This window comes from Gobio gobio (genome assembly GCF_949357685.1).
Source record: "Gobio gobio genome assembly, chromosome: 15".
NCBI lineage: Eukaryota > Metazoa > Chordata > Actinopteri > Cypriniformes > Gobionidae > Gobio > Gobio gobio.
In genome coordinates this window covers 25882999-25901720 of record NC_137108.1, presented here as the reverse complement: position 1 = coordinate 25901720, position 18722 = coordinate 25882999, and the positions used below count along the sequence as shown (strand labels likewise).

Sequence of the window (18722 nt, the reverse complement as noted above, 5' to 3'; positions counted from 1 at the left end):
CTTATGTGTGACCTCATTTTTCTTCTTATCTCTCACGCGCTGTTTGTATCTGCAGGAGAAGTGGTGTGTGAGCCTCCCAACAACAAACTTGACCGTTTCTGTGGGACTCTGTATTGGAAAGACTGTAAATACCCTCTCAGCAACCAGAACATGCTGCTCCGAGGCTGCGTACTGCGCAACACGGAGAGCTGCTATGGCCTCGTTATATTCGCAGGTTGGTGTGTGTGTGTGTGTGTGTGTGTGTGTGTGTCTGTCTGTGTGAATGTGTGTGTGATTTTAGTTTTCATTTTAACCTGTCATAATGGTGCATCTCAGGTCCTGACTCCAAGCTGATGCAGAACAGCGGACGGACTAAGTTCAAGCGGACCAGTATAGACAGATTGATGAATACACTGGTTCTCTGGGTGAGAAACTGTTTACAAACACACACTTTCCTACAACCCTCTGCTGAATGTGGAAAGATTTGAGTACCAAAATGTGTAGACAGCACGTACTCTGCAAATGAATGTTTGAATGTAAATAAATAGGCACACAACTCAAAATGAATCCTGTTTTCGTGTACATGATTTCCCCCTCCTCAGATTTTTGGGTTCCTTGTGTGTATGGGAGTGATATTGGCCATAGGAAATGCCATTTGGGAAAAAGAAGTGGGTGCTCTGTTCCAAAGTTTCCTACCCTGGGACCCTCCAGTGGACAACTTCCTGTTCTCTGCCTTCCTCTCCTTCTGGTCCTATGTCATCATCCTCAACACAGTTGTGCCCATCTCTCTCTATGTCAGGTGAGAGAGAGCAAGATGTAGAGAGATGAAGGATGTAATGCTGGGAGAAATTTGTGAATAATCTGGAAATGGCCTGAAACACTAAAAAATGCTTTAAACAAATGGTCAGTGAAAGGTGGTGATTAAGCCTTACATTTATTAAAGCTGTTTTATTCTCTTCTTATCTTATATGAGGTTTCTCAACTTTGTGAAATTTGTATGATTTTGTCATTTTCTAGTGATTAATAGAGCTAAGCATTACATTTTTCGTCATTCAAATTAGTTATAAAAAATGTTTTACTAGTTATTTGTTGTTGTCAGGGTAATAATCAGGGTTATTATCGATAACTAAAACTATTAAAAACAATTTTGTTAACTGAAATAAAGCTGAAATAAAATATAAATATTAGACCAAAAATTTGGCAACAAACTGAAATAAGTTTAAGTTGAAGCATTAAAATTAAAATTAAAATTAAAATTAAACTGAAATAAAAATAAATGAAACCTAAACAGTAATGCATTACTAAAAAGGAAACTAAAAGTAAAAAAAAATAACATAAAAAGCTAATTAAAAACATTAATACAAACTATAATAGTAACACTAAAACAACACTTGAGTTGTATGATTTTAGTTATTGTATACTGTCTAGAAGGTCAAGACCTCTGTGACAGGCCAAAATCTGAATTTTATGGGGGGATTTTTATGTTAGATGATACTTTATCTGTTGCTCTTGCTTTTTAAAAAGACTTGAGAGACCAAAGTGTATCATATTCATGAAAAAGGCCTACTAAATCTTATTTGTCTAGATTTTTTTTGTATTAGCTTTAGTTCATTCTATGCTGAATACATGCTTTATGCATTCTGTTTATTTTATTTAGAATTCTTTTTGTTGTGTTCATGTTTCCTCAGATTTTCCTTAACAGGTAAGAGATAGACCCTATAGACTGCCCCTTTTTTCTCTCTCTGACATAACAACAGTCTCCCGTATAACATAGTCCATATAACACAACTAAAGTCCTGATCCGTACCCTTCTGAACCAGCTCTCTGAATGAGCGCTAACTCTGCTGTGTGGTCCAGTGAATGTAACCCACCTCTGACTGGTGCAGACTTGTACAGGAAGAACTGCAGCGTGGCACTGAGCAGCACCATGGCATAGCACACACTTACTCATAGTCTGTTTGTGCATTTTTTAAATGAAAGATTTGTAAAGCCTCTATACATTTAACATGATTAATCTTGCTTTTAATGGCAGACTGTTGTGCTATTGTCTGTCTCAGCTGCACACTTAATAACCTATGTCTGTAAAACAGGAAATCTGTGTGGATTTTTGTGTGTCTGTTATGTTTTGCTGTGAGTTTACCATGTGTCCGAGGTCTGCAGTCATTTTGAGTGTTTTTACAGGAAACCATGTCACATTTGCATTGTGATAACTCTTCGTCTGTTTCTCTTTCCATCTGTTTGAATCTCTTAGTGTGGAGGTGATTCGTCTGGGTCACAGTTACTTCATTAATTGGGACCGGCGGATGTTCTGCAGCCGTAGTAACACCGCAGCAGAGGCCCGGACCACCACACTAAATGAAGAGCTGGGACAGGTGGAGTACATCTTCAGTGACAAGACAGGAACCCTCACCCAGAACATCATGACCTTCAACAAGTGCTCCATCAACGGTCATGCATATGGTGAGGAACACACAATGCTGACAGTTTTATCAGAGGTATAATATGCAAACAGCTGGTCATTATCTTGTATCATCTTGAATGGGTTTATATTGTGATTATGACCAGCTGACTGTATGTTACCCTGCTTTTACACAGCTGCTTACCAGATAAGTAAGTAAATGGACATGAAATGAACAGATAAAAAAAGTGCTCAGTGAAAGTTTTACCTACCTTCAAATAAAACGTTGATCATCAGGAGGTCAAAAAATTCAACTCTAAGTAATCATAAAAATGTGTTATTGAAAATTAAAATATAAATAATAAAAAATAAAACAATAAATAATATTAAATTAAACGCTCAAATAAAAACGGTGCTAAGATGGTTTAGCAGGGTTGCAGATTTGCAACAAAAAGGATTGTGTATATTTTAAAATCGGATTTGTATGATATTGTAATTTAATCATGGGCGTCGGAACCATTGTATGTGGGTGGGACAAGACCCACCCACTTTTTATGATCAATGATATTGGACCCACTCACTTTTATCATCTCTAATTCATGTCTGTTTACCTACCCCTAACCAATAAACACTTATTATTAAACACATGTTAGACGCTTTATTTCCACTTTTCAAATATTTTCTTCATTTTTATTGAAAATAAATGCCTTTCCGATCTGATATGTGATGGGAAAAGGGAGTGGAGTGAGTTCGGCAAAAGGTGGATTCGAAACTCGGTTCGATTTGTGTCAAAACATGATGGCATGCGTCTTACCCCTACACTATTGCTGCTCTCAATGATATGGTGATTTCCATACTCCAGTAAAAATTTTCTGAGAGAGGACCCAGCCACATTTTTTTTTTTGCTTCCGACGCCCATTAATTTAATGGTTATAAACATTTAATTAAACAATAAATAGACTACTACTCCTAATAATAATAGTAGTAATAATAATAATAATAATAATAATAAAAGTTGTTTTAAAATAAATAAAATTACAATAAACAATTATCAATAAATAATACAAAATTAATAATTAATAAAAATTAAGGAAAAAACCCTGGAAAAAACTGAATCAACCTCAAATATGAGCAAGATCAGACAAAGAAGTGAAGAAGCACAGAGCTTAATATACACAAGCAAACGAATCAGTGAAAATGAGGTACATGTGCATAGAACAGGCACTTAATCACCATAGGAACTAACTCAAAACATTGAAAACAAACCAAAACACGTGTAAAAAGCAATACAAATCAAACACAGACAAGATTACACGTGACCCGGAACTCGGATATCCCTTACGGTAGCCACAAACACAGATATGTTGTATTGTATTAGATTTGAATTACAAATCTCATTTCAGTCTGTCTCTTGTTTCACAGGTGAGGTGATGAATATTCTGGGTACTCCGCAAAAGGTTGGTGCAATCCAGATTCACTTAGTGGAATTAAAGAAGATGTCGTTGCTGAAATATAGCTGCATAGAAAGGGCTAACATAGTCTGTTTTTCTCAGAGGGTCCAGCCCCTGGACTTCAGTGCTTGGAACCCCTTAGCAGACCGGGGCTTCTGTTTCTACGACCAGTCTCTGCTAGAGGCAGTGATGGTGGGAGAACCAGCAGTGCATGAATTCTTCCGGGTCTTGTCTCTCTGCCACACCGTCATGAGCGAGGAGAAGAGCGAGGGTAAGGATCTGGAACAGTCTTTAAGGGAGGATTATCTGCCTGACTCAGAGAGTTATTACATCCAATGGACGAGTTTAAACTAAAGATTAAAAAAGGAAGCTGTTGCCTTTAATATTGTTAGGATGGAGCAATGGATTGTAAAATGATTATAATATCTCATTATCTGTTCTCTTTCATGATGTCCTCTTTGCTTATTCTCGGTCTTTCACTTCCTAAAGGAGAGCTGCTGTATAAGGCTCAATCTCCAGATGAGGGGGCATTAGTAACAGCTGCCCGTAACTTCGGCTTTGTGTTCCGCTCTCGCACCCCCAGCACAGTCACCACACAAGAGCTCGGCAAAGCGGTCACATACACGCTCCTCGCCATCCTGGACTTCAATAACATCCGCAAAAGAATGTCTGTTATAGGTAACACAAGCACACACTCTCATTCCTGCATTTTACATAACAAAAATCATTTGACTGAGTTTGTAAAAAGCACATTATGCAATGTATCACAAAAATGAAAGAGCTGCCACATAGAATCATTTTAAAAGGGAAGTTTTGTCAGATTTTACTAACTCTTGAGCCCAAACTATAGCTAAGTACTTACATAAACACTTTTTATTTTATTTTACAGTTTTTAAACATTGTTTAGACTGTAATGGCAGATGGTTTAGTACTGTGCAAGAATGAAAGAGCCAGTAAAATTCCCTTGGGACTGAGAAATCTGGATACAGCATAAATACTGCCCTGCCAAGCATCATAAATAAGTGGAACATTTGCACTAAATTCAATACAGAAAGTGTTGTGCGTGCCCTATACACTCTCATAATGCTAAAATATGGCCCTTATGTTTGGGTAAGTGGTGCTTACACTGTAGCAGGCATTTTATTTTTGTTTGCATATTGTCATTTATGTCCATTTGGGCTGTTTTTATATGGAGAAGTGAGAGATTAATTGAATGCACTGCAGAATTTTCTCCTAATCAATTTAGTTAACCATTTTGTTTCCGCATTGGCCAACATATAACCTATAACACTGGCCAAAATATGGTATACCCTACGTTATGGGGACAAAATTTCTACACAAAGATAGGCAATATACAAAATCTTCGTCCTTGTGGGGACATTTTTGGTCGCCATGAGGTAAACGGCTTATAAATCATATTAAGTGATGTTTTTTGAAAGTTTTCTGTGATGGATAGGTTTTTAGGAGTGGGGTTAGGGGATATAATATACAGTTTGTACAGTATAAAAAGCATCATGTCCCATTAAATATGGAAACTATGTGTGCGTATGTGTGTGCACTGGTTTGATCTACATTATGATAGGGCTGTCAACGAATATTCTAAATTCGAATATATATTCGAATAGTTTTTAAAAAACGAATTTCGAAGGTGAAAATTAATATTCGAATAAATAAAAAAATGTGGGGAAAAAAACGCCCGCGGTAGTAGAGGCGTGGCTGTCTGCTTTGCGAGTGAAGCCTTGTGTACTTTGGCCCGTCTCCAGAGCGCGAGCCCCCCACTGACTGCGCACGCTCCTCCCAAAACGGACGAGGCGTTTATATTTGACGCGCACGCCGTTGTGCTTTTCTTTGAAACGACAGATGGCGACTCGGAGTAATTGTTCTATAAACTATCAGGAAAAGCGTCGAGAAGAAGTGGGCTAATGTACACAGGTGACGATATTTATTTTAGTACACTTCACCGAAAACCACACTACAAAAGAATCATGTAAAACAGATCAAAATAAACCTTGATATTACTTGTGACATGAGAACAAAATGTATGTAGAAATGTAACTTTAACTTATACAACTCAATTTATGATATCTAAATGTTTCCTAATTTCACTAAACACTTTAGTGAGTTTTCACTTAGTTTCGTGAACTTTTCTTTATTAAACGGGCTTTTTTATGCTTTTGTAGGCTCGTTTTGTAAATATAAGCAACTAATTTGTATGTGCAAACTGGACCAGCCTTACTTTGCATCGCCTCCTCAAGCTCTTTGTCTGCAACACGCGAGGCCATAACGGAGAAATTAATTTTGTTCATTTGTAAGGACATGAGAGCGATCAGTGTCGTGGATGGGGCAGGCTTCAGGGAGTTCTGTCAAGCAATGGAACCGAGGTACTGACTGAATAGATATTGCATGAATGAAGGATAAATGCACTGCTTCCACTGGTTTGATTATTTACCGTTTCATGTCAAGGAAAAGTTCCATGTTTACCACAGCACAGCTCGCTCGGAGCGTTCAATAATATGCTGTAAAACTTATATTAATATTTGTTTCAATCACTGAATGAAGCCTGCTATATTTGGGACAAGAGTCGCGACCTTAAATTGCTTGCACAAAACTCTTGATCAGTCTCAAAATGTGTGTGTGTTCATTTAAACCGTTATGCGCAGAGAGGGTGAGGGCGAGAGAGAGTGAGGTCTGCGGTCTTTAGCCATTAGTGATTTACTTGTTTTTGTGTAGGTAATACGTTGTCAAATATGTTTAAACTTAAATAGACTACCTATATAAGTAGTTATGTGTCTTTGTATTCATTTGTCCTGTTATTGACGTAATGCGCGTCATTGATAAAATGCGCAACCAGATGTTCGAATAGTTCGAATATTCGTGCTTTTTTTAGAGGGAATATTCAAACGTCATTTTTGAGCAATTTTGACAGCCCTACATTATGAGGACGCAAAGCCCTTATATTGTGGTGTGTATTCAGGTTTCAGGCCACATCTCCTACATTATGAGGGTGTCCTTGTAATTCAAAACGCAAAATAAACATACTAAACGATTTTTTATTAAAAATGTAAGATAGAATATACAGTTTGTACAGTATAAAAACCATTACGCCTATGGAATGGCCCCGTAAACCACCTACGTGTGTGTGTGTGTGTGTGTGTGTGTGTGTGTCTCAGTGAGGAATCCAGAGGGCCGTATTCGTCTGTACTGTAAGGGGGCAGATACTGTGCTTTTTGAGAGACTTCATTCTAGCAACCATGAAGTAATGAATATCACTTCAGACCATCTCAACGTGAGTGTTTGCATTTTCGTATTTGTTTATTTCGTGTTTTCTTGTTAGCTTACCTTGACTGTTTGTATCCAATATCAAGTCCTAAAATAACTCAAGGAGAAGCCAACTGTCTGCGGCTGTTTTTACCAGTTAAACAACAGAGCCCTCTTGTGGATGTTTTAATATGGAAAGTCGTTGCACTGTTACTAATATTAAATGAGCTATTGTTGTGATTTTAGTTTTTTTGTCTAGCAAACAAACAACATTTGGAATATCAAAATTTAAATAAAAAAGTATGTATAAATAAAATGAGGTTGCAAATAACAGGGTTGAATATTCAGCCTAATTTAGGCTATGACTAAGTAGGGGTTAGCAGGTTTGGGACCATATGATTGTTTGTAGTATTATGAACTTATATTTATCATAACATTTATTATAGAAAAAAATATATAATTTTTTTGGGGGGGTAACAGTTGAAAAGTTTCTATTTTTGTAACAAATAGTAAAGAATGCTGTAAAATCAAGCACTCAAATCCTGTATAATTCTATTTATCAAAGAATAATGAAAAACATATCACGGTTTCCATAAATATATAAAGCAGCACAACTGTTTCCAACATTGATATTAATAAGAAATGTTTCTTGAGCAACATATATTAGAATTAATTCTGAAGGATCATGTGACACTTAAGACTGAAGTAATGTAAAGAAAGAAAACAATTATTTTATATTTTAATAATATTCACAATATTTACTGTATTTTTGATCAAATAAATGCAGCCTTGGTGAACATAAGAGACTTCTATCAAAACAAAAAAAGGTAGTGTTTCAAAAAAATCAAAAAAAGTTTTTAATTGTTGATGATAGTTTATCTAATATACCGTATCTACTGGTTCTCACAACAAAAGCTAATTAAAAACATGCATTCAACTTAATTATAAAGTGACATTCATCTTGAGCTGATATGGGAGGTTTGTGTATGTGTGTTTATTTAGGAGTATGCAGGTGACGGGTTACGGACGCTTGCAGTGGCCTATCGGGATCTGTCTGAGGAGCAGTGGGAGGAGTGGTCCGAGCGTTTCCGTGGCGCTGATAAGGCCACAGACTGCAGGGACGACCGGCTGGCTGCTGCCTATGAGATGATCGAACAGGACATGATGGTATGTTTGTGAGTCCAATTCTTTTTGTTTTGTTTTACATAAAAAAAATGTTTGATGCATAATGTCAAATATTAAATACTTGTTATAGTTGTTGGGGGCCACGGCTATAGAAGATAAACTGCAAGAGGGCGTTCCTGAAACCATTGCCATTCTCTCACTGGCAAACATCAAGGTCTGGGTGCTCACTGGAGACAAACAGGGTAAGAACTGCATCGGATTCGAATGGCTTGCGGATCATTTACTTAACATAATTGCAACTTGAATTAGTATTTTTCTCCCTTTGTGATAGAGACTGCAGTGAATATTGGTTATTCCTGTAAGATGCTGACGGATGACATGACGGAGATCTTCATTGTAAATGGACACACTGTCCAAAGTGTACGTGAAGAACTGAGGTACCCGAACCGTCCATCCATCCATAAATCCATGAAATATGAGAGATGCAAAATTTTCACTGAAGGCATTTTTATTTTTATTTTAGGAAAGCAAGAGATCGAATGCTGGACTCAGCACGCACCAGAGATGGAGGGAAAGAAGTTGAAGCTCAGGGATTGGGTGGGGCGTGTGCCTTTGGAAATGGATGTGGAGGTGGTGGTGCTGCTAACTGGATACCTGATGAGAGTAAATGCCCCCCTCCTCAGGCTCCGCCCTCCTCATTATTGGAGTCAATCAGTGGAGAGTTTGCCCTCGTCATCAGTGGACACAGTTTGGTAGGTAGGAGTAGTATTCAGGAATGTAATAGGACGGAATGAGCTATAAGTGTTTTAGGGTACGTTTACAAGACAACAAGGTACTAAAACAGAAAAAAGTTTGGGTTTTTTTCCACAGGGACCTGCGAAAATGCAAATTACGGTTAGCCATTTAAATTAAAAGATGAAAGTTGTGATTAGGGCTGTCACGATATCAGTTTTTTCACACCACGGTTATTGTGGCCAAAAAAATTCACAATATCGATATATCGCGATATCTATAGAACCTTGGGGGAGAAAGTTATCAAATTAATTGGTAACACTTTACAATAAGGTTGTATTAGTTGACATTAGTTAATGCATTAGTTAACGAACTAACCATGAACAACAGCTGTTCAGCATTAGTTAATCTTCTTTGTTAATGTTAGTTATTATAGAGCTGTTTATGGTTTGTTCATGTTAGTTCACAGTGCATTTTAGCAAGATTTTAATAATGCATTAGTAAATGTTGAAATTAACATTAACAAAGATGAATAAGTGCAGTTCCCATTCAGTCGGTCACTCTCGACGCCACGTCGGAGTACCGACGAATAGGAATCTCGTTCGCGAGAGCCAATCTACTTCGAGTGTAACTAAACGAGCCAATGCACATTGGCATGCAATGATTGCACCAGGTGCTCATGCCACGCCGTGCGGGTATAAATGAGACACAGGTGATTGCATCAAATCAACCTTTTGCCGAGTGGTGAATGGTTTGTCCTAAAATCACTATCTACAAAGCGTGTGTTAACATTATAACGAGTCAAGCTCTTCGGTGTGTAGTGATAGTATAGATGTATATACAGAAACTAACCACTAGGTGTCAGTATTATTATACTTACCGGCAGAATATACAGAGAGTGAGTGAGACGACCACATGTGTTGTTGCTGTTCCTGCTCGTGACCTGAAAGTGAATTAAAAGATAAGTTTAATTACAAACAGTTTCTTCATTGAAATAAGAAACATTACACGGTCGACCTCTCCTCGTTTGGTGTTGGAGTGACGGCACTGCAGCGGGGTTGATTTCTCTCTTTCATTTTCTATTTTGAGCAAAAACAAAAGGCTGTTCTCACAGCTGGTTCGGTGCGCTATTAACGGCTAATTTTACGGCTGGTAAGAGATCGCCTTCTATGAGAGAGAGAGCGCGCACGTCAGGCTGCACTTTTTCCCTGTCTGTGTCGCCGTGACTATTCCCCTGTGTGCTTCAGCACCGCGGAGAGCAGTTTCCCTAAAAGAGCTACACAGATAGAGCTTGCGTCTTTTTAAAGATGACATTCTATCTGTGTGTTTCTGGATGCGGTTGTTTCCTGTCCTCACTGACGGCCACGAACACTGTTTCACATGTCTGGGCGCATGCTGAGACTGTGTTCGTGGGTGGTCATGTTTTCTAATGAGAACATGACCACGTCGGCACGCCGGTCGCGACTCATCTTTCTCCGGGAAGCTTGAGTCCCCTTTGTTGTTGGCCAGCCGCCGCTCGTGTGTAAAAGCACAGCCGCGGGTCTGCTCGACACTCTGGGAGACCGCGGAGATCAGCGAGAGTTGCCGTCGGGAAACCCGAACGGACCTCTCGTTTCTCTGCGTGCCGTGTGCCGTTGAGTGCTAGGCTGTAGCGCGGGTTGTCACGGCAACCCAGCGCTCGCTCTGCGCTCTAGGTGCGCTGTCCCCTTGCCTATTTCTCGTTGTAGCGCCCTCCCTGGCAACAGGAGAGGTCTATTTCAGTGAAATAGCTGGGGTGACCTGAGGAGAGGAGGGCTTCTCCTTCGGGGAACCAACCCCCTAGGGCCCCTCCCCCTCTAGCGCACTGCAAGCTGTGCAGCTCTGAGTGGAATTGCTGGTCCTTCTTATGGGGGAACCTAGCATTCCATTCAGTGCTCCAGCTGAGGATCAGATGTCAATCGCTGCATCGGAGAGAGGGCTGTTGTGCTCTGGGAAAGAGGATGATGCTGAGCCCACTGTAATGGTGTGTGCTTCGCTGAATCGGATTCAGAGTTAACAGCCATGCTTCCCGGGATCACTCCTGGATGTGCATGGAAAACTTGGCAGTGTGGCACTTCTTTGGATATGGAAAGCCAAAAGGGCCAAAACTGCATAAGTTTTTCCTCTCTCACTACCCTCAACGGTGGGGTGGCTGTGCGCAGACCACCCCTGCCTGCACAGGGTAGTTCTGAGTTGAGGTTGAGCTGTGCATGTTGACTAACCGTGATCATGTCATGGCGCAGGCCCTCGGCCAGACGATGTCCACCTCAGTGGTCCAGAAAAACCTCCTGGCTTGCCTTGCTGAGATGTGAGTGGTCGTCAAAGTACGCTTTCTCGATGCTCCCATCTCACAAGGTGGCCTTGGGCGACACTGTTGAGAACTGGGCCCAGCAGTTCTTCGCAGTCGGTAGCAGGCTGAGGCAATCAAGAGCCTCCCCCGACGTACCATCAGAGTGCCTCCTGGGCCGCCTCTCAGTCTGCTCGTCGCCAAAGGCGTCGTCCCCTGCAAAAAAACAAACAAAAAAAAACACTTGGCACAGCCTGCTCTACTGTGTCCTGCAGGGGATGACGCTACCTGTCTCTGCTGCTGTTTAAGCGGTCGGTGAAACATCACCTCTGAGACGGGTGACCGGGAGATGGGCGGGGCTGCTCTTCCCCGGAGGAGGGCCGGGTAGAAAATCTTGAGTCAAAATCCGTTCTGCCGCTGGTGTCACAACCAGTGGTACCCAAATTCTCAAAAAAAAAAAAAAAAAAAGAGCAGTTCTTCCCATCTCTGGGTCCCAAGGGGGTTCGGAGAGCTGTGGACGGTCAAACGGCGGACCACACTCATCCTCCTCCTTCGCCAGTGGACAGTAGTGGACGGTTCGAGGACGCAACCTAGCCTTCTCACGTACCCTCTGCCCTCTCGTGGAATCAGGTAAGTGTGCACCGCACACTCACAACCGCGCTGCGGGCCGCCTCCACGAGACAGCCGCCCCAGCCAGGTACCTGCATTCCACCTCGCTGCCCCACGGTGGGTATGCCGGTGGTCCCTATTGTCCCGCTTGCACGGACTCTGCGAGCCTGGCTAGAGCTCCCCAGTCCGTCTCGCTGGCTCATTCGGACCATCAGGCTCGGCTATGCGATTCAGTTCGCCCGGCGCCCCCCCCCCCAGATTCAAGGGCGTCCGCTTCACCTCGGTGAATGCCGCAGATGCCCATGCCCTGCGTGCGGAGATCGCTGTCCTACTGGCGAAGGACGCGATATAGCCGGTCCCTCCAGCCGATATGAAGACCGGCTTCTACAGCCCGTACTTCATTGTACCCAAGAAAACCGGTGGGTTACGACCAATCTTGGACCTGCGAGTCCTGAATCGGAGCCTCCACAAGCTACCGTTCAAGATGCTCACGCAGAAATGCATTTTCGAATGCATCCGTCCCCAAGATTGGTTTGCAGCGATCGACCTGAAGGACGCGTACTATCATGTCTCGATTCTTTCTCGACACAGGCCGTTTCTGCGCTTTGTGTTCGAGGGTCGAGCATATCAGTACAGAGTCCTGCCCTTCGGGCTGTCCCTGTCCCCCCGTGTCTTCACGAAAGTCACGGAGGGGGCCCTTGTGCCCCTGAGAGAACAGGGCGTTCGCATCCTCAACTATCTCGACGACTGGCTCATTCTAGCACAGTCAAGCCAGGGATCAGTTGTGCGAACACAGGGACCTGGTGCTCAGACACCTCAGCCAGTTGGGTCTTCGGGTCAACTGGGAAAAGAGCAAACTCGCCCCCGTGCAGAGGATCTCTTTTCTCGGTGTGGATTCGGTCGAACGGACAGCGTGCCTCCCAGAGGAGCGTGTCCAGTCGATGCTGAACTGCTTGAACACGTTTCAAGGCAGGATGGCGGTTCCACTGAAACAATTTCAGAGGCTCCTGGGGCATATGGCAGCCACTGCGGCAGTAACACCGCTCGGCCTGCTTCATATGAGACCGCTTCAGCATTGGCTACTCGGCCGAGTCCCGGCGTGGCAACGCGGCACTCTCCGGGTGAGCATCACACCGGCCTGCCGCCAGTCTTTCAGTCCATGGTCAGACCCCTCGTTCCTTCGGGCCGGAGTGCCCCCGGAACAGGTGTCCAGGCACGCTGTGGTTTTCACGGATGCCTCTGCCATGGGCTGGGGAGCCACGTACAACGGGCATGCAGTGTCAGGGGTTTGGACGGGCCCGCACCTGCATTGGCATATCAATTGCCTCGAGTTGCTAGCGGTGCATCTTGCTCTGGGCCGCCTCAAAGCGCGGTTACGGGGCAAAGATGTACTGGTCCGCACGGACAACACTGCGACCGTTGCGTATATCAACCGACAAGGTGGTCTGTGCTCCCGTCGCATGTCGCAACTCGCCCGCCATCTCCTCTGGAGTCAGAAGTGTCTGAGGTCGCTTCGGGCCATTCATGTCCCTGGTGTGCACAACCGTGTGGCCGACGAGCTTTCACGAGCTGCGCTCCTAGGCGAGTGGCGACTCCACCCCCCTGGTGGTTCAGCTGATTTGGAGACCGTTCGGGGTGGCACAGGTCGACCTGTTTGCCTCCCCAGAAACGTTCCACTGCCAGTGGTTCTATTCGCTGACCGAGGATACACTCGGCACGGATGCCCTTGCGCACAGCTGGCCCCAGGGGCTGCGCAAATGCGTTTTCCCCAGTGAGCCTACTTGCACAGACACTGTGCAAGGTCAGGGAGGACGAGGAGCAGGTCCTGCTGGTGGCGCTGTACTGGCCCAACCGGACCTGGTTCCCAGAACTTATGCTCCTCGCGACAGCCCCTCCTTGGCCGATTCCTCTGAGGAAGGACCTTCTGACTCAGAGACGGGGCACCCTTTGGCACCCGCGTTCAGACCTGTGGAAGCTTCATGTCTGGCCCCTGGACGGGACGCGGAGGTTCTAGGTGACTTACCCCAAGAGGTAGTTAACACCATCACTTCGGCACGAGCACCGTCTACAAGACAGGCTTACGCCTTGAAGTGGGACCTGTTCGTCGAGTGGTGTTCTTCTCACGGAGAAGACCCCTGAAGATGTTCGATCGCGTCTGTGCTTTTCCTTCCTGCAACAGGGGTTGGAGCGTAGGCCCTCCACCCTCAAGGTTTATGTTGCTGCAATATCTGCCTATCATGACCATGTAGAAGGTAAGACGGTTGGGAAGCACGACCCGGTCGTCAGGTTCCTTAGGGGGGCGAGACGGTAAAATCCTCCTCGCCCTCCCTCCATACCCTCTTGGGATCTTGCTCTGGTGCTCAGAGCCCTTCAAGAATGCCCCGTTTGAGCCTTTGCAGTCAGCAGAGCTAAAGATTCTGTCTATGAAAACTTTGCTGTTGGCTGCATTGGCCTCCATCAAGAGGGTAGGGGACCTGCAGGCATTTTCGGTCGATGAATCGTGCCTAGAGTTCGGGCCGGGTGATACCCACGTGGTGTTGAGACCCCGGCCTGGCTATGTGCCCAAGGTTCCTACCACTCCCTTCAGGGACCAGGTGGTGAACCTGCAAGTGCTGCCCCCAGAGGAGGCAGACCCAGCCCTAGCTTTGCTCTGTCCCGTCCACGCTCTGCGGGTTTACGTGGATAGTACTCAAAGCTTCAGAACCTCAGATCAGCTCTTTGTCTGTCACGGAGGCCAGCAGAAGGGAAAGGCTGTCTCCAAGCAGAGGATGGCCCACTGGATAGTGGATGCCATCACCTTGGCTTACCAAGCACAAGGTGTGCCCTGTCCGCTCAGGGTGCGAGCACACTCTACTAGAAGTGTTGTATCCTCCTGGGCGCTGGCATGTGGCGCCTCGCTGTCAGACATCTGTAGAGCTGCGGGCTGGGCGACACCCAACACGTTCGCTAGATTCTATAGCCTACGTGTAGAGCCGGTCTCCTCCTGTGTTCTCACCTCAAACGGGTAGAAGCACTGAGAGGCCCCGTCTCTTGTCGGCTTGCTGCGCTACGGCGCTTATATTCTCCAGAAGCAAACTCTGTGAGTCCTCCACCGCCCTCGGTGCCGGACGTGGCGGAACGTCTGGCATCAGGCCCCTTGCCGCTGAATCCTTGAGAACCGGTATTGGGCTCGGGTTATATGAGTGACCCTACGGGGATCCCATATATCTTTCCACGGTCGCTCCTACGGGAAGCCTGTGTCTTTCTCTTGGGAGAGCCTTCCCGTCAATGGGACTGAGCCCCCTCTCTCCGTTGCGGGCTACGGCTCAGCATTGTACTCCACATAACTCCTTCGGGGTACGATGTGGGCTCCGCAGCGTTCCCTTCACTAGGGCACGCTTCCCAGTGTTATCCAATAAATCACTGAGCGGGTCTTGCGGAACGGCAGTGATGGACTTCCCGGTGTGAGCCCCGTCTCATCAGGTAAGAGAGCTCAGGTGGCTCACACAGGGCACTGGAAGGGGGCAGAGGCCATGGCGCTTTGGTAGGGATTCCTATTCGTCGGTACTCCGACGTGGCGTCGAGAGTGACCGACTGAATGGGAACGTCTCGGTTACGTATGTAACCCTCGTTCCCTGAAGGAGGGAACGGAGACGCCACGTCCCGTCGCCATGTCTTCTGTACCCTGCTGGGGTGCCTGTCTACCTACTCGGCTCCTCAGCAAAAGGCTGATTTGATGCAATCACCTGTGTCTCATTTATACCCGCACGGTGTGGCATGAGCACCTGGTGCAATCATTGCATGCCAATGTGCATTGGCTCGTTTAGTTACACTCGAAGTAGATTGGCTCTCGTGAGCGAGATTCCTATTCGTCGGTACTCCGACGTGGCGTCTCCGTTCCCTCCTTCAGGGAACGAGGGTTACATACGTAACCGAGACGTTCATTATTGAGTCATGTCAACTAATGTAACTAATGTTAATTAAGGAACCTTATTGTAAAGTGTTACCAATTAATTTTTACTTTGTTTATTTAGTTTTATTTTTTACCCAACAAACATAATTGGATAATGATAAACAGGGTAATACTCTGTTACTGATAAATTGTCTTTGAAGCTCCCTATGAAATAACAAGAGAGAAAATACTGTCAAGTTCAACAGTATGATGATGATGAATAAATATTAACATAAATGTTATTGGCCATGACTAGATTGCTTGCAAATACAAATGCAAGAATAGACATTTAAAGAAACTATGAGACCGCGACCGTCAACTGGCTCTGACTGGTGACTCTGACTGCCACCTCTGACTGCCACGTTCCTTCAGCGCAGCTGCAAGAGTTAGGCTATGGCCTTTTTACACCTGCTCACTTCATTCTTTTTTTCTGATCATATATCTATCATATTGTGAAGAGATCAGGATTAAATGTCTTCCGAAATTCTTTCGAGGCGGATTTAAATCCGATCACTCAGATGATCCACCGCTCCCACCACGCGCTGCGCGAGTGCTGAGAGGCACTACAAGAAGATGCAAGAAAAGACGCAAACGGCCGCCAGTGAAACTGAAAGTAGCCAAAGGCTCAGAATCAGATGCTCAAAAACACAATAATCTCCATTAAAACGAATGAGACTAAATGCTCTACCAGTGCTTAGGTCGCTCGTTCTCCTATTACGGCCTTTGAACTTGAAATGAGCCGATAAATAAAATTCAACTCTTTTGTTGTGGTGAACTGAATTTGCATAGCCTATAGAGTGGAAATTGAAGATTGGATTTATATTCATTTTGTGGAGAGGTATAAGGTAAGACAATGCATGTTTTTATTTTTATAGTTTAGATTGTGTAGCCCGTTTCGTTTGCAGGCGCCGTTGCATGCGAGCCTGCCTCAGCTTGTCAAAAATGCGTTTTTACTGTGGTGGTGATAGTAAACATATAAACTTACATTGTGATATGCTTGAAGTGTTTTATATATATGGATTTTATTATAGGCAAGACAAGTCAAGTGTTGATTTGAGAGGATAAATTGATCAAACATGCGGTTAACTCGCTGTCGGCCGCTGGCCGCTTGGTCATTAGGAAAAAAACTAAAACTTTAATTTAACTAACGAAAACTGCCCCAAACATTTTTTCTAAATTAACTTAATAAAGAAACGAAACGAAATATAACAAATTTGACATTAAAAACAAAGCTGAACTATTTTTATGGCTGCAACAGTGTGTAATAGAGAGGGAGGAAACAACACGGCTACAGTCAGACTCGGGACACCGGAGTATTTACGCGTCATGTTATCATACCAGTCCTGTTCATTGTTCATGGTTATCGCCAATACCGGTATATTGCCACACCCTAAATTAGCACGATGTCGATATTTCGTGTTTTGAATATCACGGTTATCGTCAATACCGGTATATTGCGACACCCCTAGTTGTGATATTAATGTTGTACACTAGATCTTTTAAGCCTAATGTTTTTCCTATCAGTTTCCATCCCTTTGAATGAAAATGCATTGATCTAGTTAATTTCTATAACTATGGTTTACTGAAAGTATAGTTTTATATAATTAATGTAGAACAAAGTGTATTTAACTTTTATAGACCCCAAATTGCTATACATGATTAAAATATTGCTGTCCATTTAAAATGAAGATACAATTTTATTTGCCTTTTGAAGAAAACACATTTTAAGAATTCTATAAAGACCCTTATATACTGTTGTGGTATGAATTGAAAAAGAAACATACAGACAGCACCTTCTCATATAACCTGACACCAGCTTATAAGCACACGCAGCACAATAATTATTCCAGTTATGTATTTTTTTCTAACATGCTGTCTTAAGTAAAATGACAGCTTGTTCTGTGTAGTATTGCTGCATTCCAGTATTATAATTTCTACAAAAATATTACATGATTTTTTTATTACAGTGTTTACTTGGTCATGGGCCATTTGAAACCACAGAGCAGAGTCCTGCACGGGTTTGGGTACCTGCAGGTACCCGAAGGGTGACCAGCAAATATTGCTGAAACGGGTGAAAAACATCCTAACTGTGTCGGGTGCGGGTCCGGTCAGACAAGGGAGAAACACGGGTCTAAACACGGGTTTAAAACAGTCACGTGTTAATGTAAAAATATATGCATGTATATTGTAGATGTGTTCCTAAAAAATATATGCATATTTTTAGGAACACATCTACCAAAATATGCCTTGCCTGTATTTCAAGTTGATAAAATAATTTCAAATCCATATCAGTTTATTTGTGCCCACTCGGCACGCGTGCGCCCTCCCAGGAGAATCACAACCGCGCCTGCGCGATCTGCCTGCACTGCAGTGCAGTCGTCGAGATGGATCCTGAGGAGTTGAAGAAAAGAATAGCCAGTGGAGATTGTAAAGTTGTCGACAATACGTCACCAAAGTCCAGTGTGTGGGAGAAATTTGAAGTTATCGCAGATGAAGAAAACAATATTGTGAAAGACTTTGCTGCGTGCAAAACCTGCCTTAAAGTTTTCGTATATTGGATAGCCGCAAATGTGGAACTTCATCGCTGAGGAAGCACGCAGATAACTGTGGTAACAAACCAAGCACAAGCAGTTCTATCGAACAGTATTTTTCCAAAGGGGACAGAACTGAAGGTGCCTCGTACAGATGATAAGGACACATAACCATGTTCTTCATGATGTACCCTTTTGACAGCTTCGGCTGAAGTTCTTCTGTCCTTCTGTTACAGTTTTTTTACAATCGCTATCACAATTTTTTCAATACTTTTAACAATTTTCCTTTGTTGCTTTTACACAAAATGCATACAGTTAACACAAATTTAAAATGCTTGAACTTCTTTTACACACAAGCTCAACCAAGACCAAAACAATGGATTTTTACTGCCAAATTGACCAA

At 43.6% G+C, this 18722-nt stretch overlaps 1 protein-coding gene across 3 annotated transcripts in view; it reads left to right on the top strand.

Moving 5' to 3' along the window:
* atp8b2 (ATPase phospholipid transporting 8B2) overlaps positions 1-18722 on the top strand; it is a 64743-nt gene that overhangs the window by 28107 nt on the left and 17914 nt on the right. For all 3 annotated transcript variants that reach the window (XM_079836882.1, XM_079836880.1, XM_079836881.1), the window contains 12 exons: positions 56-214; positions 316-404; positions 582-778; positions 2231-2439; positions 3800-3834; positions 3931-4099; positions 4318-4506; positions 6999-7114; positions 8089-8253; positions 8342-8453; positions 8543-8648; positions 8735-8963. In XM_079836882.1, the coding sequence (XP_079693008.1) occupies positions 56-214; positions 316-404; positions 582-778; positions 2231-2439; positions 3800-3834; positions 3931-4099; positions 4318-4506; positions 6999-7114; positions 8089-8253; positions 8342-8453; positions 8543-8648; positions 8735-8963 (1775 nt within the window). The remainder of the gene's footprint in view (positions 1-55; positions 215-315; positions 405-581; positions 779-2230; positions 2440-3799; positions 3835-3930; positions 4100-4317; positions 4507-6998; positions 7115-8088; positions 8254-8341; positions 8454-8542; positions 8649-8734; positions 8964-18722) is intronic.